At 37.6% G+C, this 24,558-nt stretch overlaps 1 protein-coding gene across 6 annotated transcripts in view; it reads right to left on the reverse strand.

The window, feature by feature from the left end:
- LOC131061649 (putative cyclic nucleotide-gated ion channel 8) overlaps window positions 1–24,558 on the reverse strand; it is a 95,062-nt gene that overhangs the window by 30,664 nt on the left and 39,840 nt on the right. For 4 of the 6 annotated variants that reach the window (XM_057995439.2, XM_057995438.2, XM_057995441.2 and 1 more), the window contains 2 exons: window positions 15,617–16,196; window positions 99–311 (listed from right to left, as the gene is read on the reverse strand). In XM_057995439.2, the coding sequence (XP_057851422.2) occupies window positions 99–311; window positions 15,617–16,196 (793 nt within the window). The remainder of the gene's footprint in view (window positions 1–98; window positions 312–15,616; window positions 16,197–24,558) is intronic. The other 2 variants (XM_057995443.2, XM_057995444.2) reach the window with 2 other exon arrangements.

The raw sequence follows: 24,558 nt of genomic DNA on the forward strand, positions 1-24,558 counted from the left end.
TTTCATATTCCTATCAGCAGTGCCCAGGAGTCTCATCAAATGAAAAAATTACATACAATTTGAAGGTGAGTATACTATCATGAAAACGTTTTACTCACATGGCTTGCAAGCATATAAAGAAGTAAGTTGTATGCAGCACCAGCCCATGCTGTTTCAGTCAATACACCAGCTGTTCTTATTACCTCTTTAGAAAGAGAGAATATTCGAATAAATCTGGGCAGGTACTGTAACAAGACAATGAATCGCAATGAATTTTTGGTGTTTAGTGCAGCTGAACCTCTCATTCTTGGCATAATAATCCAGATAACCACCTGTACAATTTATATTAAATGAGATCTGTGAAGGTGTGGAAGATTCTTTTGTTATGATATAAACCATAAGTTACCAAGTACAATGGAAATGGTGGAAAGCATTTTACCTGATTACAGCCATGAAAAATGACATATTTATTTCATAACAAAGAATGCTTATATGAATTTGAATTATATCCTATCCAAGCATACACTACATGATTTTCCTTTCTATTACTTTTATCATTGCCCAAGAAGTCATAGCAAAAAGTGATGCTTATGTCTTTCCTCTTGCACTTCAGAAGGACAGGTTATACTATCTGAACAGCAAAAACTCATCAGGCAATATGATATGGAATTTCACAACTAAAACCTTGTAAAGAAGAGGAATATGCAAACAACAAATTCTCCTGCCCAACCGCTAAATCAGTCCAATCCAAGGAGTCATTGAATAGATTCATCAAGACATCATTGCAAATGATCCAAACCTCTTATGAGGATGCAAAAAAAGAAAAATCAAATCACTTGACACTTTAATTCAGTCCTTACTACTCAGAATTTGAAAAGTGATATATTATGTGAAATGATATCAGTCCAAACAATGTGTATTTTTTACAAGAAAAGATACGAGTCTGAGAGACTCTTTAATTCAGTCCTTACTACTCAGAATTTGAAAAGTGATATATTATGTGAAATGATATCAGTCCAAACAATGTGTATTTTTTACAAGAAAAGATACGAGTCTGAGAGACTTACTTCTCAAAAAAAAAAAAAAAAACAGAATCAAAGAGTAAGTGGGAAAAGTCAATTCAATAAGGGAAGAACTGCTGAGCATTACAGAAATTTCTGAATGAAGAAGATAATTGTGTAGTGAGACAAGGCAATATGAAGATTGCTATTTGCATAGATTTGCATTCAAACTGGCACGATTGGGAGATTGAAGATGCCGAATAATTAAATGACAAGAAAACTAATGTTTGTCATGTAAAACAGAAAGATAGTGTGAATTAATGGTTTTACAAGTGCACATCACAAAGAGGGAAGCTAAAGTACAAAACAATTAAGGGAAAGGCAAGGAAGGATGCTGCATACAAATTGTTTGAGGAAATGCCAGCACAATGCCACACCTAAAATAATTGATAAAAATGGAAGAAATCCAGTTTTAGGGTGAAGGGAATCGCAAGGAAGTTGTAGTAAGTACTACATTATGATGAGAGAAAAATCTGCTTTATTTTGATTTCTTCTATCCCTTCCGTACCTATTCCCATTTACCTTTCATTGCCCATTTATGCCATTAATTACCACAAGAAATGAAAATTATTTACTATGTTTAAAAGAATAAAAACATACTTTACGTTGCTAAGTCATAGGGATACTAATCTTCATTCAGTGCCTAATTACAGGAAGGAATTAAAGGCAAAGATCCATGATGTAGGGGTGATCTCAAGCCAAGGACGCAGGTTGGAGATAGTTTTGTATGATAATTGCAAACCATGAACTTTGTTTGAAGTTGTTTTATTTACTAAAATATCATCGGTTGTAAATTGAAAAGACTCTTTTTGTGGTTATGGGCTGCAGGCCAACATAACCAAATCATATATATATATATGTGTGTGTTGAAAAATGAGCTCTTCGGGCCCTGGAGGATTGAAAAGTCAAATGTCTACTTTTTGTACACAGGATATTCATCCTAGTCATTATGGATGTATTTGTCTGATTACGACATTCGAAGAAATAAATGTTGGTCATTACGGCTTTTTACAAAATCCATTCCATAGGTTATCTGAGAGATCGAACAAAGAAAATATGGTTTATCTATTACCAAAAGAAGATGAATACCATCAGATAGCTACAAGAAATTCTCTTGCATTAAAGAAAGGGGTTCTAGAGGAACAATTTAATCCAGCTCAATTTCAACAAGAATTTTTTAATTTTGCATGGGACCAAATTCATTTCAGAAGTATTTTTCCTTCCCAATATTTTGCTGTTGGAGTTTGCCTAATTCCTTTTATTAAGCATAATGATGTGAATCGTGCTTTAATGGGTTCTAATATGCAGCGACAAGCAATTCCACTTGTTCAACCTAAAAAGTGTATTGTTGGAACTATATTGGAGGGTCAAGTAGCTCTAGATTCAGGAAGTGTAGCTATAGCCAAGCAAGGGGGAAAAATAAAGTATAGTGATGGTGAAAATATCACCTTAACTTCATCTGTATATAGTGTGTGTGAATGTATATACATGTATCTACATAAGTATGTACATACATATATATATATACATACTAAGTCACAGGATTCGCTGAATTTTGGCTTCAAGTTTGAAATTCGGCAAACTTGTAAAAAATTAATAAAATTCGTCTAAAAATGCGTATGATAAAGATGGGACTCTATTTTTATTAAAATATATTTTAACAAAGCATTTTTTAAAGTTTAATAATTTCTTTTTCTATAAACGACACCTAGCTGAGTTTGTTGAAGACGGGTTTTCTATCGCTGTGGCTACAGATTCTCTGTTGTAGACGGATTGTCACGGCTGTTGAAGATTTGTAAAGACTGAAGACTGAATGTGATAGGGCATGAGTCATGACTACAGATGAACCTTTTGAACAAGATCAAATAAATTTGAGAAAGACACTTCACAACAACATTATAGAAAAACCTTTCAAATAGTAGTAAAAAATGCTTATATGATTTTATTCGAATTTACTTACTAATCAAATGTTTTTAAATATAATAAAGTTTAATATTTTTATTTTGTTTATAAAGTTCAAATTAAAAAATTAACATATTTTTGTTTTATGTTTTTAAAAATAAAGTTTAGTGTTATTATCTTTTTTAAAATGGAATTTAATATTTCTTATATTGATTTTTAGAGTTAGAAATAAAAACATTATATATTTGCTTCATATTTTTAAGATAACCTTTAATGTCTGTTTTACTTTATTTCAAACCTATAATAAATTTATTTAGCAATATTCCTTGTGACTTAGCTGATATATATATATATATATATATGTGTGTGTGTGTGTGTGTGTGTGTGTGTGTGTGTGTGTGTGTGGCCCGTTAATGGGCTTCATAGGGTTGATCCTATTGCAAAGCAGAGACATAACATAAAATGGAATCCTCCAAATGAAGGGTGGATCAAAGTGAACTTTGATGGAGCAACGAGAGGAAATCCGGGCCAGTCTGGGGCAAGGTGTGTTGCTCGAAACCATGAAGGGATAATTTTGGCAAAATGCGGACAAGGTCTGGGGAGTACAACAAATAACTTGGCAGAGGCTAATGCAGCCCTACTTGTAGTGCAAATGGCTAAGAGACTCAGAATGAGTCAAATACATTGAAGATTATTACACAAGCATTAGTGAAAGGGGGGACAACTCATTGGCAAATTGACAAGATCATCAAGATGATTATTAACCTACTAAAGGAATTCCCGCATTTCAAGATTTCTCACACTTTGAGGGAAGGTAATAATGATGCAGAGTTTCATGCAAAGATGGTCATGGAGTACGCACAAAATGAAATCAAGTGGTCGGATAATGGGAGGGAGGTTGATCTGCAGAATTGAATCGGGTAGGTGATCTTGGTACCCGGCCAAATCATTTTGCGGAATTAAGCCAAACATGTGCAATTACACCATGTTTTTCAGATTGGTGTACGACGGAGGTGGGAGAAGATGTGGTATGTGTTTTGCATAAGGAGGAACTTGGTAGCGCCAAGAGATGACTGGTCGAGGGTGATGTATTGACAGAGTAAGGAAGTTCGAACATCAAAACTCTCCAGCTTGTCACTATATCCATTTGCATGGGAGATGTTACCATTTCTTGCCCCAATACCAATTTGAAAGGAGCATTTATGGTGAAGGACGGATGGGCCGATTATAAACCACACAAGGGGTAATGGAATTATTTGCTTTTGCATTGGCGTCTCGGTGAAGGCAGAGGATAAATTGCAGAATAGAGGAATCGAAATGGAAGCGAATTTTTCTCTACAAACTAGCAAACAATGTGGCATTCTAGGGCCGCATTAAAGATGATCGACTGGCAAACATCTTCGCGTATGAGGAATGCACTTTCTTGACTAGAGTGAAGATCATGTTGGGGGTGGAATATCTGGAAGGGGGGTTCAAATACCGCACCAACACAGACATAGTCTCACTGTTCATGGCGTGGTGTTTGGAGCTAGAACCGCATCGTTCGATGGAGGAAATTATGCACAGATGTGTGAAGAAAGAATGGTTGGGTGGATTTGAGGAATTGATGGCCATGGTGCAAGACATGGAAAGGTTCATAAGCCCCGAGGGGAGATGGATACATGTATGCGAGTTTGCCCCCCCACTTCGACCATTCTTGGTTTGGAGTGCAACATGCAACAAAGAAATTAGGCGGGCAATGGCGCAGATTGGCTTACGAGGGGTAAAGCAGTACATTTCCTCTATCATCGTCTAGGAAACATGACTGGAAGTGGTCAAGTGGGGGCCCTATGAGGACTATTGTGCCCTCAAGACCCTGCTAGCTCCCCCGAGGAGAAAGCATGGACAACCGACAGGGAAGGGGCGGGCAAGACGGAGTCGACTTCTACTGCTTGGTGAGAGCTTCGGTGGTAGTGTGGAAACAAAGGACGAGTTGCAAGAACTAGAATATGTGCAACAGGAGGCAGAGGGCGAAATGCAGATGGATGAACAAGAAGATGCAGAGGATGCGAAAGGAAAGAAGGTGGTGGAGGGGGCATCGATGGAGACGAGGACCACTATTTTTGCTTTTTGTATTGTAAATTCCGTTTCATACTGCACTGTCTGGGTTAGGAGGAAAATTTTGTCTATATGGATGTAAGGGTTTTTGGATTTTGCTGACGTCCGTTTTGCAAACATGGGCCTAAAATTTTGATATGTACAAGTTTTTCCGGATTAATAAAAATAAACGTTTTATCGATCAAATATATATATGTATGTATGTATGTGTGTATGTGTGTATATATGTATGTATCTATGTATGTATGTATGCATGTATGTATGTGTATGTATATGTACATGTATATGAACATGTATATGTATATATATATATATAGATAGATAGATAGATAGATAGATAGATAGATGTATATGCGTATATACATATATATGTATGTATGTGTGTGCGTGCGTGCATGTGTGTGTATATCCGCCTGATAAAGGTACTCTTTGATCTAAGAAACATATTCGGTATTATACATTTATCATCAAAATTCTACAAATCAATCAAGTTTGCAAGAATATAAGTACAGTTGTTTATGCATCAGACCAACCAAGATTGGCTTGTGTCCCTGATGTTTCTCATGCATCTTGTCTTAAGAAGAAACTACAAGCTCACAGTTCTATCCAAAATTAATTATCAATTCCTGAATAAAATCAATTTACGAATTATAGGCCTAATTAAGGTTAGATTTATGTTTAAAAGTTCTGTAGGCGGATCCACCATTATCAAGACCTATGAAGGGATAATTAGCTACTTCAAGAGATAATTACAAAAGATAACCCAATTAGGCTCAACTGTGTTGTTTAAGGCTTATGTTCTACTCAAACAAATGCCTAACAGAAATCCAAGAGATGAAAATATTTGGTCATCATAACATCAATAAGAATTTCAAGGTAGCATTTCATAAAGCCAAAAAAATTCAGATACAGAAGAATCATTTCAAAGTACAAACATATGAATAGGTTTCATGCTATTTGACCAATTGACATTACCATTCCTAGTATCTCATGTAGCTTATTACCTTCATGTGATTAAGCAATCATAAAAGTTTGTTTTGAATTCACCCATGATTTTACCATAAAACATGATTCCATCACTACTACTTGAATTGAACTATTGAATAAGGGCCTTCTCTCACACTAAAAATATCTCCAACAAATTAAGTCACGTTTCTCAAGTAACATACATTATTCTGACTCGTTTATGTAATATATTCCATTACATATCCAATAAAAAAAACTTAAATTTTAATACGTAGTATAAGGAAGAAGTACACTGTGGTAGTGTTGACGTGTATTTTGTACACTATCAAACAGAATAAAATACCCAAGGGTACCTTATCCTCTCTTGAGTAAAGCCTCTGAATGCTGAAGATATCGCGAAAAGGATCAATCAGGGTGACTTCAAGGTTTTTCGTTGTAGGATCTCTACGTGTGGATAAGCACCAGTGGTCGTTGTAAATGCTGTTTCTTCAAGGGGTCTTACGCACTTTGAAAGCTGGTCCGTGTTGCTCTCACTCGACTACAGGAACAGGATTTTTCCTAATACTAACAAATTCTCAAAAAAAGATCAAAAGATTGGGTTTCAAGAGATGAATTCTAATCTAATCCTAAGAATGACTCAATGTAGGCTAAACTTGGTAAGATTCTACCAATTTCAGTATTGCCAAGTGTGTGGGAGAAAAAGTGACACTAAGCAAACATGCCCTAATCTCACTTTCAACCACACACTTGTGGAATACGAAAGAGCCTAGAGGTATCACACAATTGGCTACTTCTTCTTGTGGAAGAGAGAGCCACGGGCTACCTATTAGGATTTCTATTCTTTTGTTGCAATTGAAAGATGAAATGATGCAAGTTCAATTCCTAACCCCAAAGTGCAAGTACGAACTAATAACAAGATTGCAGAATTGAACTTAAACAATGGAAAGCTGTAAACACAAGGACAAGACAAGAATGCAAATGTGTACCCGGAGTTAAAATCTGAGTGAAAATGTTCGGGACGAGGGCGTGGGCGCCACTGTCCTGATTCTGCCCCTGAAATTGCTCCGGAAACTGCTGTTTTGCAACCTGGAAAGCTGTCAAAAATGCTGAAAACTGTTGTCTGACAGAAGGACCAGGGCGCCCAACGCCCCTGTCCCAGGGACCAGGGCGCCCAGCGCCCCTGTCCTGGCAGGACCAGGGTGCCCCACGCCCCTGTCCTGGTCTTTTGCTCTGAGATTTGGTGTGGAGTGCTATCTTGACCTGCTTTTCCCGGATCTGTCACCTGCGGCGTCGCCCGAGTCCCGAAACCTGCACTTATATCTGAAAAGGGTATGGGCGGCTATATAGGGTTTTGCCTTAGTCAAACCCCCGCTTCGGTGATTTCCACCTCCACGAATAGCCAAGTTGTATTGTAAAATGTATTGTGTGTGCAGACCTAGTGTGTGTGCAAGGTCCTTAAATGCAAGAAAGCAAACTAGAGCAACCTAGAAAGTAAACGCTAATTGCTTGTAAATGATAATGTAAATGCTCTAAATCAAGATGCAAAGTGATCTAAAGCATGAATAAAGGATATATTGAAGCTTATGCAAAGACATGAAAACAACATGAAATCATACCCAACCCTTAAGGGAGGAGTACAAGCCAATCTTCAGTCGGTAATCTCCTATTGTTCTTCAATGTCTCCCAAGCCCTAAATGAATGAAATTGATGAATGCTTGATGGATGGATGTTGAATGTTATTGAAGTCTTCAAAGATCTGCTCTTTCGCTGCATAGAAGGTCCTCCAAAGCCAAAATTCCCATCCTTTCAAATGAAGAAAGAGAGCTCTTATATATGAAACCCTAGGTCTTAATTTCGACTTTTGGCCGACCTAGAGATTGAATCTCCCGCCAATTTCTTGGGGTTAAGCTTTATTTTATGATTGGATCGCACTCCTAAAATTTCGGGAAAAATGTCCGGGACCATGTGCACGCCGAGCGCCATGGTCCCGACAACTTTTCACCAAATTTTCAGGGCCGTCGGATATGATGATTTTACAGCGAATCCCGAAGTTACAGCTGATTTCGAGATGTTTTGACCCCCGAAATCAAGCCCCCAAGTTCAAAATAGGACTTAATTAGGGTTTTTGATTAAATGATGTATTGGAAGAATAAAATGAAAGGGGCACACTTTAATGAAAGGGCCCAACTTTATGATGTGGGAGATGATAAAATAGGACCTTAGACCTAATTAATTTAATTAATTAAGCGCTAAGGGGAAATGCAATGCAAAATGCAAAATGCGCCAAGGCGGGTGCTAAACTAGGTGTGAAATTGTACAACCCTAGCAAGTGCGTACAATTTACGACGCTACACCAAGAAATTACAACTTTACTCGAATTGATGCGATCTTCTAAGGTGATTAGTATTTTTCAAATCATCAAGGATTATAGATACTATCATAAAGATACATATCAGTATTTCAATGATAATTGAATGTTCAAGCAATCTCAATATCTCCAGTTGACCACACAAGGCGTCCTTACAATCAGTAAGAAGCTAGTGGTATGGATATGAATCTCACCAAAGATCAAGCACAACACGTCCTTCAAACTTAAATACTACTTCAACTAAGAATGATTCAAGAAGATAAACAACCATGAAGATAGCCACAAGTGTTAAAATAAAACACCATAACTTCAATATTTTATTGATCTCAAAGCCAAATGGACAACAATTGTTCAAAATTCTTTCTTCACTACTCAATCTTGCTACACAATAACTTTCTCTCTAAGCTCTTCTAATCTCTCTCTAATATCTAATATCTTCTTCCAATTTCTAATGACAAAATGAAAATGAGTGAGGGTATATATAGCATCCTCAATTACAATGAACGGCCCAGATCGAAAGAAGATCAATGGCTGAGATTTTGACACCTAAACCCTAATTAGGGTTTGTTACAAAAAGTTCCCCTTTTAGATGAACATTATTAAATGCATAGCCAAATATTTAATTGGCACAAAAGTCGAGGAAACATAGACCAATGATAATTAAGATGCCACATCATCCTATAACAACCTTTCTTCCAAAACTTTGTTCCCTTTCCTATGCTCTTTCTTAGCATATCCAACGAATCTAGACACAATTCCTTCAATCTCAGCAATAGGAATCTCCGGGAGATTCTTCATTCGTTCCTCCAAGTGAATGACCTGATCGAAAGCAATGAGAAGAGCTATTTCCCATCCAGGTTCAAGTTCTTTGATCTTCTCAATCAGGAGCATGGTAGTGAAAATCAGGAGCATGGTAGTGAACATCAGGTCTCGTTGCTCATCTGTGATGACATTCTCCTCTTTGCAAAAGATGACCTTGACTCTATCCTCCAACTCTTGGATGTCCACATCTGTCTCAATCTCGATCCGTCGGCCAAGGATGGTACACAATACTTCAAACACCTTATCCTGAATTGGATGGATGATACCTTCAACTTGACCGCATTTGGTGTTGATGTCTTCAAAAAGGACCTCTTTCATCTGGAGCAGGGCTGACCACTGTAGGAGGTTATGAGTTCCTCCATCCATTATCTTTTCTTGTGCCAGGATCCGTCTTGGTGTTTGCCTTATTACTTGCAAGACAGGAATGATAACATCTCTAGTATGAGCAAAAGCGGCTACAATTATCATTAGATTATGAATAATCTCAAGGACCTGGATAGCTCAATGAATTGTCTTCATCATTCTTGTTGCAAATTCAACGGCTACCGTGTGGGATTTATCAATCCAGGAACTCATAAGTTGAACCAAGCTTTTGACCCTTTCTGCTTCGCCAACCGATTGAATAGGAAGTGCTTGTAAAGGAGATACTGCTGGATCCTGACGTCTCAAGGGCTGATTGAGATGACTAAAGTAGCCTCTCCAAGCACCGACCTCTCTCTCAAGCTTCCTATTCTTTTCCACTTCTTCCTTGAGTGCTTCAAATGAATCGGTTGCCTCATCCATTGCCTGTTCAGTAGTGAGTGGACCAAGCTCAAATGTTTCTATGTCATACTCATCTGCAAGAATTTCACCTTCATACTTGTCCACCACTGGTGTAGCTATCTGCAATTTCCTGGATCCTGTCTCATCTCTTATTACCTTGGACATCTTGGTGGCCTTCTTCTTTTCTGTTATCTCTTGAGAATTTCCTATAAGGCTCTCCAAATCAATTACATCTTCTTCTTCTTCAATCACAATCACCCTTGTCAGTCTCTCTTTCAACCAATCCGGGATGGCGGATCTTGTTTCTCTAACTTGTATTTCCTTCGGCAGTGGTTCATCCTCTCGGAGGGGAGATGTCACTTCATCATCATTTCCCTGATCTTCTTGTAGCTCATTAATTCGGGGAGATTGACTTGATGAATGCTGAGGTGTCTGTCCCTTGTCTGGCTTATCATTTTGCACCATGGATTCCATAGATTCATCAACCTCAGGTACCATCTTCTCCTTACCTCCATCTTGACTTGCCTTCTTTCCATGTCGAGAAGATGTGCTTGATGGGCGATCTCGATTGGCCTCTTGCTTCTTCTTGGAAGATTCTCTTTTCTCAGGTCTTTCTTTCCTCTTTGTGCCTCTAGGATGAGAAGTGTCTTCACTCACGCTTGCTTCTCCTTCTTCTGGTCTTGCCTCCAAAGTAAAAGTCATTGATACGTTCTACTCTCTCAACTTCTAATGTTGTACATCCACCCATCTGTGAGTACATGATAAAACCGGAGCCATCAAAGCTCTCAAGTCTAAAATCTCAGGCTCGTTCCAATCTATCTTCACTCTTTTATCTTCTTTATCATATAGGATGACTGGAGGTATCTGCCATTGTTCTGGGCCTGATCGGCTACTCTGTAAACTTTGCATTTCTTGATGAAATCTAAAGGCAATCTGGAATGCATCTTCCTTTTAACTTCTAAATCACTTGAGAGATTCATCCAAAAGTCTTCTACCTAAAACTCATGTCCGTACTTCCTAGCAACTGTCTCCTCCATATAACCATAAGGATCAAAATTCTCCCGTGGGGCAAAGAAGGTGAATGAATACAAGGCTAATTCCTTCTCTGCATCCTCTGAAGCTTGAGTATTAGGACATACCTCAACTGAATTCCCCAATATGATAGGTACAGGAACTCCATTTCCATACTTGTGTCTAGATACCTTTGCACAAGCTGCCAACTGTCTGGTTACCTCAAGTAGTACTATCCTGTCTGTCGGATATTTCGGCAACATGTATGGAGGTGAAGGACACCCATGAACTCTGATATATGTAAACTTTTGAAACTGGATAAACCATCCACCATACTTCTTCACAAGCTCCTGCGCATCCAGAGATAGTCGATTATGGATTCCACCTTGCAATATCCTAGTGATGTTCATCGTGAAGGTATCATTAACTAACTTGTAGTCACCTCTGAGCGGATGATGTAGATGAACATAAGAGTCACAAACTCTCACTTCTCTTGGTCCTCTTCCGATCACTCCCCTATGAGGTAGCCCTGCATACTCGAAACTCTTGATCAAGGCATATATAACATATGAGCTCATATGGAATGATTTGGTAGGCCTTAGTCTCCTCAACTGCACATCCAGACTATTGCTAATAATTCTAGCCCAATGAAGCGTTCCTTTTCCTTGGACTATCACTTGAATGAAGAAGAACATCCACTTTTCGAAGTAGAAGGCTTGAGGAGCCCCTGTAACTCGATTAAGCAAAGTTATCAAATCTTTGTACTCCTCCTGGAAGTCGATCCTATGCGGTGTGTTGGGAATCTTGTTCAGGCGAGGACGACGTTTGAGCAACCAATTCTTGTTGATGAGGTTCAGACAGGTGTCGGGATCATCTTCATACATTGACTTGGCTCCTTCTAGACTTTTGTAAATCATATCTTTATGCTCTGGAAGATGAAGAGCCTCACTTATAGCCTCCTCTGAAAGGTAAGCTAAGGTGTTCCCTTCCTTGGATACGATCGATCTTGATTGTGAGTCATAGTGGCGGGCACACTCAATCATCAACTCATGACACTTGACTGCTGGAGGGAAACCTGCCGCCTTGATGATGCCACTTTCAATTATCTTCTTCGCAACAGGTGATGGCTTGCCAATGTAGGGGACCTCTCGAAACTTCTTCATATTGAAGTTTCCCAAGTTGGTATCTCCGATATTGCTCCATTTGGACACGATCCTGGTCTCCAATTCGTCGTTCTTCTGATCTTCTTTGATGAGAGCCGGGCGACTAGTAGATGCTCCTGCCTTTGGGGTCGCCATCTTGACACCCACACAACATTTCAAAATTAGTTCTCAAGCATTATATCTTTAAGTGTAGAAATCAAACTTAAAAGGAAGATTTAAGATTTTAATTAGGAAACTTCATGATAAATCTTGAGTTATCATTTCCTAATTAAAATGCAACACTTAGATTTTTCAAAAACAAATGTAAAAATCAAACCTTAAACAAGGGTGTCAAGATGATTTCGCCATACCTCCTCTTGAGTATTAAACTCTAAGAAATGATGTAAAAATAGATTTCGCTAGGCAAAGTGTAGATCAAAGCCCTCTCTTGAATGAATTGCGCCACCTCTAGCTTGGAAAAGAATAAACTCCACTTCCTTCTAGCCTTCAACACTTGAAAGAAATTCGCTCCAAGCAAACTAGATTTCGCTCCTCCAATTAGCTCTCCAATTTCGCACTTAAGGCAATGATTGAATGATTTGAAATGTGAAAAACTCCTCCAATATATAGAGCGCTCACCCCTTTGCTTCCTCTAGGCCGACTTGGCAAAAAGGAGTTAAAAAAATAAATAAAATTCCAAAAAAGGGGGCCGACTTGGCAAAATAAAATCAAAATAGTGCCTTGAGCGCTTTATATTCAATTTTAATTTAATAAAAATTAATTTTAAATGCCTCAAAAATAAAAGTTCGATTTTCTAAGGCTTAAAATCAATTTATTAAATGCCAAAATGCCTTTAATTTAATGCTAATTTAATTTTAATTTTCCAAATGCCTCAAAATTAGCAATTTTGGCGATCTAATGCAAATTGGAGAATATTAATTTTTGAACAAGGCTTAATAAACCTTCATGATGATTTCGCCCTGGACCCTCTTTGAGGGTCAGGAGCGATTTTCTAATTTTAGCCTCGAATACTTCGCATCTTGACTTCAAAAATTTCCTGGAAGGTAAATTGATATCCAGTTAATGTGTTGCACTTCAAATTTGACATTTTGCGTGAGGAAAAATAGGTGGAAATGTCAATTTCGCCCTGGACCCTCTCTGAGGGTCAGGAGCGATTTTTCAATTTTAAGTTATAATCCACTTTGGCTCGACTGTTGACCCTTCAATGTCACTTCTAAGATCCATTTCCTTGCACTATAGAGTTAATTCATCAACAATTTTGAAGGAAATAATGTCCTAAAAGGCAATTTCGCCCTGGACCCTCAGCAAGGGTCAGGAGCGATTTTTTGCAAATTAGGCTTAAATCTTCATCATTTTCATTGAAACTTTGTTCGCCACTAGGCAATGATCTTGCTTTAACCACTCCATCCAAATTTGCTTCGTTGTTGCAAGGTAAAATGAGGATTTCCAAAATTTTCGCTCTGGACCCTCTCTGAGGGTCAGGAGCGATTTTTCATTTTGTGACCAAAATCATCAAGTTTCAAAGGCAAAACAATATTCATCATGCTTTTGGAGGTCTCTTCGCCTTATCCTAACCTTGCCTTAGCACAATTTCGAAGGAAATATGTTGGTTTTTGTGATTTTCGCCCTGGACCCTCAGCAAGGGTCAGGAGCGGCTTTTTAGTTTTAGGCATATTCCTTCATCTTTTGGACTCCAAATTGCCTCTAAGGCATAAAAGATCATGTCCTCTTCCTATCCACACAAGATTTTGTCTCAATTTCACAAACAAAGGAGAGAATCATGAAAATTCGCTCTGGACCCTTGGCAAGGGTCAAGGGCGATTTTTGTAATTGCCTTCTAAATCTCCATTCCCAACAATCCTTTTTCACTTCAAGGCAATTTAAACATCATTTCGAGCTCATGTCTAGGCTTGTCTTTTCTCAAACTTGGATGAAAAAATCATTTATTAGGTTTTTCATCCTAGGCCCTCTCTGAGGGTCAGGAGCGATTTTTCATTTTTGGCTTCATTGCCTCTTTTGTTGATCATCCAAATTATATTCAACGGGTAAAACATGCTTTCCTTCATCCATTCCAATCATCAAAATCACTTTAACCTTACAAGAAAAATGCACATTTGAAAATCTCGCTCTGGACCCTCTCTGAGGGTTGGGAGCGATTTTTGCTATCTGGACCAAAGTACTTCACTTTTCATCTCAAAATTTCTTTGCTAGGGAAGATGTCATCTTGTTTCATGCTATGAATAAGTTCCCACGTCCACGAAAAGTCAAAAAATGTGCATAGAAAGAATTCCGCTCTGGACCCTCAGCAAGGGTCAGGAGAGATTTTTCATTTTCTGGGCGAAACTCCTTCAATTCATCATCTTCAATCAAGTCTGGATACTTTATCATGCTCACTTCATCCTCCCCCATGCCTTTTGACATCACAAATCGATCAAAAAAGGCTAAAAATGACCTCTATAAGATTTTTTGCCCTGGGCCCTCTTTGAGGGTCAGGAGCGATTTTCCTGTTTTCAACAAGGTCTTCCATCATTTCAAGTCAAAACTCCTTCAAGTGGGTGGAGAAAGTCATTCATTTCCCTTTCATGCTCAAAGCTTGGTTTCTTTTCACTGCAAAATGAGGGAAATCAAAATTTCGCCCTGGACCCTCAGCCAGGGTCAGGAGCGATTTTCCCTTTAGTCTCCAAAATTCATCTCTTTTCTTGTCTTCACAACTTCAATCGCCTTGAGTAACGTCCAATCATCCTTCCGGGAGACCCTGCACAAAACAGTTTAGAAAAGTCAGTGACAAATATGACTTAAACAATATTTTCGCCCTGGGCCCTGAGTAAGGGTCAGGAGCGAAATCCTCTTTTCATGCTAGATTGCTCAAACTTTAAGTCTCAAACCACTTCACAAGGCAAAGTCAGGTCATTTTCAAGGCCAAGAACTAGTTAGCAAGTCCATCGAAAACAAGAAATTGCACTTAGGATAAAGTTCGCCCTGGACCCTCAGCAAAGGTCAAGAGCGAATTCTCTGTTTCAGGCATCATCTTACTTTCCAAAAAATGATCAAAACTTACCCAGGCAAGAACACACAATTTCTCCTTCAAAATGCTAACACTTAGTCAAAATTGGACTTTACCCCAAAAACCTTTATTTGACCTAACCTAAGACCTACTTGACTCCCCTGAAAGGCTTACCTTATATTAACAATCTCAATTCTTCAGGAGGGCATTTAACACTTCTCCAAAATTTGACTGGACTTAGCTTGAATGATGCCAAAAGGAACCCCTAAGGTTTAGCCCTAGCCCAGACAGACAACTCACTCACTCAAAACCCTAAAACAGAGAGAAGAACAAGCAGAGAGAAAGCAAAAACAAAAACGAAAAGAGGGGGTCCCCATTCTAATGGGGCGATGTGTGAAATGGTCACAACAAGTAGTAACCATGATTCATTTGTTACAAAGAATATGAAACTATGCTACAATAACATTATATAAAACCATACCTGTGGAAGAGGAAGAACAGCAAGAATGTCAATTATGAAGTATGTTGACAAGTAGCGCTTTGCTATCTTTATAGGATCTATCACAAGCTCTCCTCTTCCAAATACTCTAGATGATGGAGCAATGAAGGCAGTCCGAAACTGAAGGGCCATGTGCATTAAATAAAAGATATCTGTGATTGTCCGAAGCACAGTAGCAATTATTGCTATATTATCATCTATATCAAGGCATTCTGAATCGTTGTTAATGACCGGAAGATAAAAGAACAATGGATCCACAGATACTGCAGCTAGACATGATATAACAAATATCTTATTCCATTTCTGAAGGAACTTGTCTTGAGGATCAAATATTTTTTTGTCAGATGATTTCAAGTCTTCAGAAAAAACTTCCCTTGAGACCCCAAAACGCAATGATCGGCCAATATTCTTCAAACCCTGTGAGCCCTTTTCCCACCCTCTTCTGACAGAAGAAGATATAGAACTTGGTGTTCGTCCAAAACTATCAGAACTGGAAACATATTCACCAAGTCCACCCCTATCTATTTCCAGAGATCTTTCAGATCCTGAATCACTTTGAAACCTGTCATATTTGAAAGCAATTTATCATTAATACAAGGCACATAGAACTTTAAAATGAGATGAGTGTTGCAAAAGCTAAAGAGATACATTTAAGTTCATTGATGCACATTAAGACCCAGCTATTATCAAACGTTGTACAATAAAAAAGATTGGTGAAGTTCCATATTTCTAATTATAATCCAATGAAGAAGCATTCTAAAAGCAGTTTTATAAGGAGAAGAAAATTTGACCATCAAGAAATACATTTAACAACAGGAAGAAAGATTCAATATTAACACATCAAAAACCAGCTTTGATGTATGTAATGAATTTGTTGGCCAAAATCTGATTGGATAAACCATTCAATATATGTTACCACAGGCAGTTTCAGAAGCATTGGTCGATGAGCATGGTATCTCTATTTGTACTATCAAATATTTCTTTTTTTTTTTCTCAGTTCATGGAATTTTCCAATCTTATAAATAGTATTTCTTTATCTGCAGGTCACTGTGTATCCTGGACCATACTTTACTCTCACATACAGAACAAGTAACATCATTGCCCATTAATCTTTTTAGCTTTTAGTACTTGCTGAAATATAGAATTCAACACAGTCAGAGAACATACAGAATCCGTAACATATTTGTCCTTTGATATTCTTAGTTTTTAGTACTTACTCAAATATAGACTTCAAAACTGTCAGAGCGAGAATAAACAGGATTTTATGCTTCTAAATGTTTTGAAAGACCACACTTCACATTGACCAGTAATGCCCAGAAGACAGTTGAGTTCATCCATGCAGAAGGCATTTTAGCAAGTTAAACTAGTCCAAAAGAAATATGTACCATGCCAGAGTGGGTGAAACATAAATCTAAGCAAAGCATAAAGCAGTGAACCACAAAATGTTGGGCACAAAATGATCAGTAGATTTCTCTGTGTGACTGTACTTTAATATTAACATAAATAAAAATGATGTATAAAAAAAGCAACAGGAAACAATTCTGAACAAAAAACACTACAAAGCTACAAACTATTTCGAGTACGCATCACAAAACCATAGGATCGTAGGACTTTACTGTACAAAGCATCAAACAGAGATTTTATAACTGTGGATTGTAACGGTTAGAAGTGGATGAGCTTGAAACTGAATCTTGTACAGCAAGAAATCTAGAATTCCCTACCCAGTGTGCCAGGCCTTTCTGGCACTGAGATTTTCCATCTTCATTGCTGTAACTTATGGGACTCAAACAATTCCTATTTGAGATCAAAGTGTATTGGACTATGGTGATTTGCTGCTCAGAACATGAAAATTGCAATAGAAAAGACAAGAAAGCACATCTGAGGTGAGCATTTGGAAGCAGCAACATGTGTGGGATTTGTATGTGTAGTTCAGAATTTTCAATGTGGCAGTAGAGAATATGTTGTTCTGCATTGTGAAATGAGTAGTCACTTAGTTCCACGTACAAAAGCTCTGATCTGTAGTCAGAAAAGTTGCATGGACACGGAAGTAGATACGTTATCCAATACAGATATGTCTATTTTTCAAGACCCCCTGATATATTACCCTGAGTTCCCAGTACAGGGACAGCAGGGGACAAGGGGATGCATTTCAGGGATGGGGACGAGAGGGAGCCATTTTATGGGGACAGCTGTTAAAAAAATAGGGAAAAATTAAAAAATAGAGAAAATTTTAAATATTTATATGATAGTATTGATAAGACAATCATCATATACATCATAGAACCTTAATTCATAGAAAGGAGCAAATAAATCAAGTTTTCAGAAAATTTAATTGCATTCATTGACAATGTGCATCTATATTATATTAAAATTACAACAAAATGCCCAATGGCTGCAAGTTTAACTACAAAATAACAAAATGACAAAAATATAGAAATATGCACTATGCACCTGTCCCTAATCAGCCTCTTCTAATACTGTATCAAAATTGGAATTTGAGTCACTACCACTATAAGAGGTTGTCTCAACATGATCCAATGGAAGCCCAAGCAATATATCATGTCTCTCATCATCATCAACTTGTGTAGTATCTTCAGGATCAACATCCCAACATGTAGCTAGAGTCTGACGATACTTAGAAGTCTGACAGTCTTGGAGCCACAAGGCACTGTGCACAGCCACCAGCTTCTCCAATCGTCTAGAGGTAAGCCTATTCCTCTTGACTTATTGGATGAAGGTATATGTGGACCAGTTCCTTTCTATAACAGAGGAACTAGCAACTTATGAAAGGAGTAGAGTAGTAGTAACATCAGCACTGGGCAATGACGCATTAGACTGCACAGACTCCAATTGGTATTCCATTTTTTCGGCTTCACCCTCCATGTGCAACCTAGTCACCTCAGCCTTCTAAGCTAATGTTATGGTCTTACAAAAAAATTCGTTTTTCCAAGGTATGCCTACAAGAAGGGATAAACCCTTGTGTCGCTGCCCCTATATGTCTCTCCTTGCAGATATGACACAGCCATTCTCTACTTCCCCCGAATTTTTTTTACTAGAAATCTATGGCTGTTGCAAATTATAGAAGTGGTTTTTTTGGGTTAAATGGCCCCTTTGTATAATCTTTCAAGAGGCTAGAAGGGCATTGAAATGGATTGTTTGAAACACTGACACTCCTTGAAGAACTTCCATCACAATGGCATGCATGTTCAATTTCAATTTCTTGACCCTCACTACCCTCATTGCTACTAATAGTGCTCATTGTTTTTACTTTTTTGGTTAAAAATGTGAATGATAGCTGCAAATGCAAACATAGAACAAACCAAAAAAACCCTACTAAATATTTGAAATTTTTGACAAAATTAAAAACAATAAAAATGCAAAAGAATTTGTAGAAATAAATAAAAATTCATTAACTTACCTCAAATGATGGAAACTTGATCTTCTTTTGCCCTTTGCTCACCTCTCTCTTTCTTTCACTCACAGTTGTGCGCTTCTTCTTTTCTCTCTTCACACTTTGCAAAATGACACAAATGAGCTCTTTTCTGTTTTGGATGATATAATGTTGTTTTTAGGTTTAGGTTTTATGCAAAGGGGTGTACATGGGCGCCCCCCACCACTTCATTTTTTGTTATTTATGTGTTTAAAAAAAATTAACTTTTTATTGGTTGGGTCGTAGATGATGGCTAGCCTACCCTAGGATGGTCAAATGACATCTAGGCATCTCCTAGCTATCAAAAGACATTTATGGCTGTTTCCAAGAAATTTCAAAATGTATCCAAGACGTTTCACAAAAAAAGCATTTTTCGGGACAATGGGGTACATTTCCGATCCATCCCTGCATCTGCAGGATGTTTTTGATAGCGGACAACCCTATATATATATATGTTTAGTTTATTTTATATAAATTTAAATGTGAAAGGATTTAAAATTAAGATAAACTTTAATATTAAAAACAACTTAAATATATAAAATATTAATAATATATATATATATATGTTTAGTTTATTTTATATAAATTTAAATGTGAAAGGATTTAAAATTAAGATAAACTTTAATATTAAAAACAACTTAAATATATAAAATATTAATAATTATTTATAAATTTATAGATATTGATTTAAAATTAAAAGCTAAAAATTTATATACACTATAAACTAAAGGCTAAAACTCTACAAACTCTACGATTTATCAACATGCCTAACTCATGACATCGTGCAACTCTAAATACATCAAGGTTCCCATCATGGAACGAGAAAAATAATCAAGGGTAATAACATACAGATTCATAACAATATGGAACCTTTTACCTTGTATATTCATTTCTCCTCAGATAAAGAAGTAGAGTTGCACTCAATACTCTCTTGGTTTTCTCTTCTAATGTATGGAATGTGACTGCTTATAAAACAAGCAACATGGTATCATGATTGAGATAATGAATGATCAAATGGATAGCATAAGAATACGATGAAGATGGAATAGATAGAAAATGCAGCAGCATAACACTATGATGATAGAAGATGTCCAAATGGGGTGAGAGGCCTCTAATTTATTGACTTTGAAAGAAAGAATCAAAGGGCAAGATGCATTGCTTGATAGATAATTAGGAGTGATTGAAGATTAGGTTTTGTTAAAGTTGTAGTCATGTGACAAGTGTCCCATGAGGTGTAGGAGCTAGGTTTAAGGAATGGAGGGCTCACAATTGCTGAGAGCTCTCAAGCAAGGATTGAACAAATGTCAAAAAGAGATTAATTCAAAAAGGTGGCCAGGATATCAATGATGGAGATTGGATAAGGTTTGGTGGGACTAATTAAAAAGGTATCTTGGGAGGCAAGATTTGATTACAAAAGTCAAAATTTTCCTTTTAGAAGAGGCAAGATATGTCTTGTTGCACATTCCCAAAGGGGCAGGGGAATTTAAAATTACGATTTATTTGAAAAGGGAACCTTGTCACATGTGGACAAGATTAAGGATTAATTAGCATAAATCAATTAATTAATTATGTACTAATTTATTTAGTTGGAGAACTTTGGGGATAAGTTGACTTAATTAGATAAATATAAATTTATTTTATTGAGTTGGGGGATAAAGGTGAGGGAGTAAATTAATTAAATAAATAATGGCTATTTAATTAATGGCTAAAATAAGGTATAATGAAATGTGGTCAATATGTAAGCTAATTTAGGTGTCTACAATAGCATCATCTACCTCAAGGAATGTCATTTTTTCTAGGTTGTCTTCTCCACTCCTATAATTGATAAGTTCCTTGCAACATCGTGACAAACAACACAATTGATTATTGATAATTGAACTATAGCAGTCACGGAAGAGTGAAGAATTTCCAAATACAAAAGGTGCAAACTCGATGCAAAGATCTTGGCATGCATTTCATCGAGCTTAAAGTGCATCTACACTATCACATTAAATAATGTCTACCATTTTAAAAATGTCAAATGAAAATCATAAAACAAAAGAGGGTTATTTTTTCTAAACATTTTGCTTGGAAAGAACACTTGGTGCAGCTTTAAAATTGCCCTAATTTTGGGCATGGCTAGGACAATTTCCAAGCCTTATTCAGGTCATACTATACCCATATTCATATCAAGACACCAATAAGCAATACCAAGGGAGGGAGTAGCATATCCTACAACCTTGGTAATCAGCCATGGCAACATCAATGCCCTTCAAGCCATAGTCCTCTCAGTTTCATAGTTTTTTATTATACAATTGTAGTTTTCATAAAATTTTAGGTAAAGAGTTGTTGTGACCATTTCACACATCGCCCCATTAAAATGGGGACCCCCTCTTTTTTGCTTTTGTTTTGCCTGTTCTTCTCTCTGCTCTTAGGGTTTTGAGTAAGTGTGTGAGTCGTCTGGACTAGGGTTAAGCCTTTGGGGTTTCTATTGGATATTTTCAAGCCGAGTCCAGTCAAATTTTGAAAGAGTATTAAGCATCCTCCCGAAGATTGCAATTTTGAAATAGGATGAGCCTGTCAGGAAGTCAGGTACGTCTCAGGTTAGGTCCAGTCGGGGTTTTTTGAGGGCAAATTCAAGCTATGTCTAAGTGCTAACATTTTTGAGAATGGAATTGTGCATTTTTGTCCGGATAAATTTTGACCAAATTTTTGATGGCTTGATAACCGATTCCTGGCCTTGGAGATGACCTAATTATGCCTTGTGAAGTGACTGAAGACCTAAATTTTGGATATTTTGGCTTATAGAGGTAAAATCGCTCCTGTCCCTCTCCCAGGGACCAAGGCGAAATTGATATTTGGTGCATCTTGGTTATTGACTTGTTTTAATGGTTTTATGCAGGGTCGCCAGGGGATGCAATTGGATGTAAATTGAAGATTTTGAAGATTTTGAAGACTCGAAGATGATGATTTTGAATGATTAAGACAAAATCGCTCCTGTCCTTCACTGAAGGACCAAGGCGAAATGGCTTATCAGGGTCATTCTTGGACTTGATTCGTCAAATTTGAGCGTCGAAGGCACAAGGAAGGATGAAGTGAGCATAACTGAATATCCAGACTTAGTCAAAAAGCAATGAAAGGTTGAAATCTTTGTCTAAAAGACAAGTTCACTCCTGTCCCTCTCCAAGGGACCAGAGCGATTTTCTCCACACACACCTTTTGGGACCTTTCCTAGACTTGGGCTCTCATTCGTGGCTTGTAAAAAGATGATATCTCCCCCAGCAAAGAGATTTCGATGTAAAAGGTGAAAAGATTTGGCCTTGAGGACAAAAGGCGCTCCTGTCCCTCACTGAAGGACCGGAGCTTGAGTTCCTAATTTGCATTGTCCTCACAAGATTTAAGTGATTTCGCGATTTGAGGAGGTCAAGAGAAGTATGTTTTATTCATTGAATATAACTTAAGTGGCCTACAAAGGAGAGAATTAACCCAAGTTACAAGTTCGCTCCTGTCCCTCTCCAAGGGACCAGGGCGATTTTTCAAAGGACGCTCCTGTCCCTCTCCAAGGGACCAGAGCGATTTTCTCACAAGACAAAGTTTTTGGCAAAGGAAAAGCAAGTTTCAAGTTTGAGATGAATGGAGGAAGGCGTAATCAATCCATTGAAGATAATTTTGAATGTTAGCAAAAGCACAAGTGAGCCCATAATGGCCAAGGCGCTCCTGTCCCTCACCCAGGGACCAGGGCGAAAAACACATCATCAAGTCTTTCCCTCCAAACTTGGATGAATCCAGGACAAGGCACAAGATGGCGATGATATTTGAAATGCTTCAAGGAAGAACGAAGTTGCAAAGACCACAAAACTTGATGAAAAATGGCTAGGGCGCTCCTGTCCCTCACCAAGGGACCAGAGCGAAATCTTCAAATTTGCCTAAAAGCCTAACATTTTGGGATGCTACTTTCGTTTCCAAGGAATAAGGAATGATGTTTTACGCCTTGAAGGTAATTAGATATTGATATGGTTAAGAATTTGTGCTATGGACTAAGAATCGCTCCTGTCCTTCACTAGAGGACCAGGGCGATTTCTATAAAATCAACCATTTTCCTCCAAAGCCATGCCAAGACAAGGTGATACAAGATGGGAAATGTCTTTCGAAGGACGATGAACAAAGAATTGACCCCAAAAATCAACGATCCTGGGCTCAAATGTAAAAATCGCTCCTGTCCTTCACTGGAAGACCAAGGCGAAAATCCTTGGATGAGCTCATTTTGTCTTGAGGAAACAAGTTAAGCATGCATAGAACGAGCGATAATGATCATTGCCTACCTCACATCATGAATTGGCAATTTGGAAAATGAAGTCCAAGGACAAATGGTGGGATCGCTCCTGTCCCTCACCAAGGGACCAGGGCGAAAATGTTTTAAAGCAAGCTCCTTCCAAAGGTCACATTAATTAAACTCAAAATTCCAAGCAAGAGTGCCATTTTGAACGTCAAGGATGGGATTTTGAACATAAAAAACTAGAAATGCGAGGTCTAAAATGTATGGGCGCTCCTGTCCCTCTCCAAGGGACCAGAGCGACGTTATTCATGTCTACTATTTTCCCATGCTTGAGCACGTACTTTGAAAAACTCGTATTAAATGCCAAATTCGCTAAAACCTTGAAATATTCTAATTAAGTTGGCATTTAATAAAGGTGCGTTGATATTTAATAATTAATTTAAGCCTTTAAAAAATCAAAATTTTTAATTATAAAGGCATTTAAAAATAATTATTATTAAATTAAATTAAAAAATGGAGCGCTTAAGGTATCTTTTTGATGTTTTTTGCAAAGTCGGCCTCTTCTTTTATTTAATTTTTATTTATTTCTGGCCTATTTTCCAAGTCGGCCTATGGGAAATTGCAATGGTGAGCACCTATATAAGAGAGGTATTTTGAGCGATGTTAATCCACCATTCAATCATTTATTCAAATGCGATTTGGTGAAGCAATAGAGGTGCGAAATCTGGTCCAAGAAGAAGTGCGAAGTTTGATTTAAGAGGAGCGAATTTTATTGAAGGTTAGAGGTGGAGCGAATTTTCCTCAAGGCGTTGAAGACTAAAGGTGGTGGAGTTGATGCTTGCGAAGTCTAGAGGAAGACCATTTTGTTGAAGGGAGAGCCTCGACCCACATTTTCCTAGCAAATTTCCTTATTTTGCATCATTTTTTAGAGTTAGTTCTCAAGAAGAGGTATGGCGAGATCTCCCTTGTTCAAATGTTGAAATTTTGAATTTCAAATTACGTAGTCATATTTAGGAAATGATAATTCAAAGATTTATCATGAAGTTTCCTAAATTTAAAACTTAAATCTAGTCTATATTTCTACGTTGCAAAGTATATTGCTCATTATGAAATGTTGTGTAGGTATCAAGATGGCGACCCCAAAGGCAGGAGCATCCACCAGTTGTCCAGCTCTCATGAAGGAAGATCAAAGGAATGAAGAATTGGAAACCAAGATCGTGTCAAAATGGAGCAACATTG

This window comes from Cryptomeria japonica, chromosome 7 (assembly GCF_030272615.1).
Source record: "Cryptomeria japonica chromosome 7, Sugi_1.0, whole genome shotgun sequence".
Classification (NCBI taxonomy): Eukaryota; Viridiplantae; Streptophyta; class Pinopsida; order Cupressales; family Cupressaceae; genus Cryptomeria; species Cryptomeria japonica.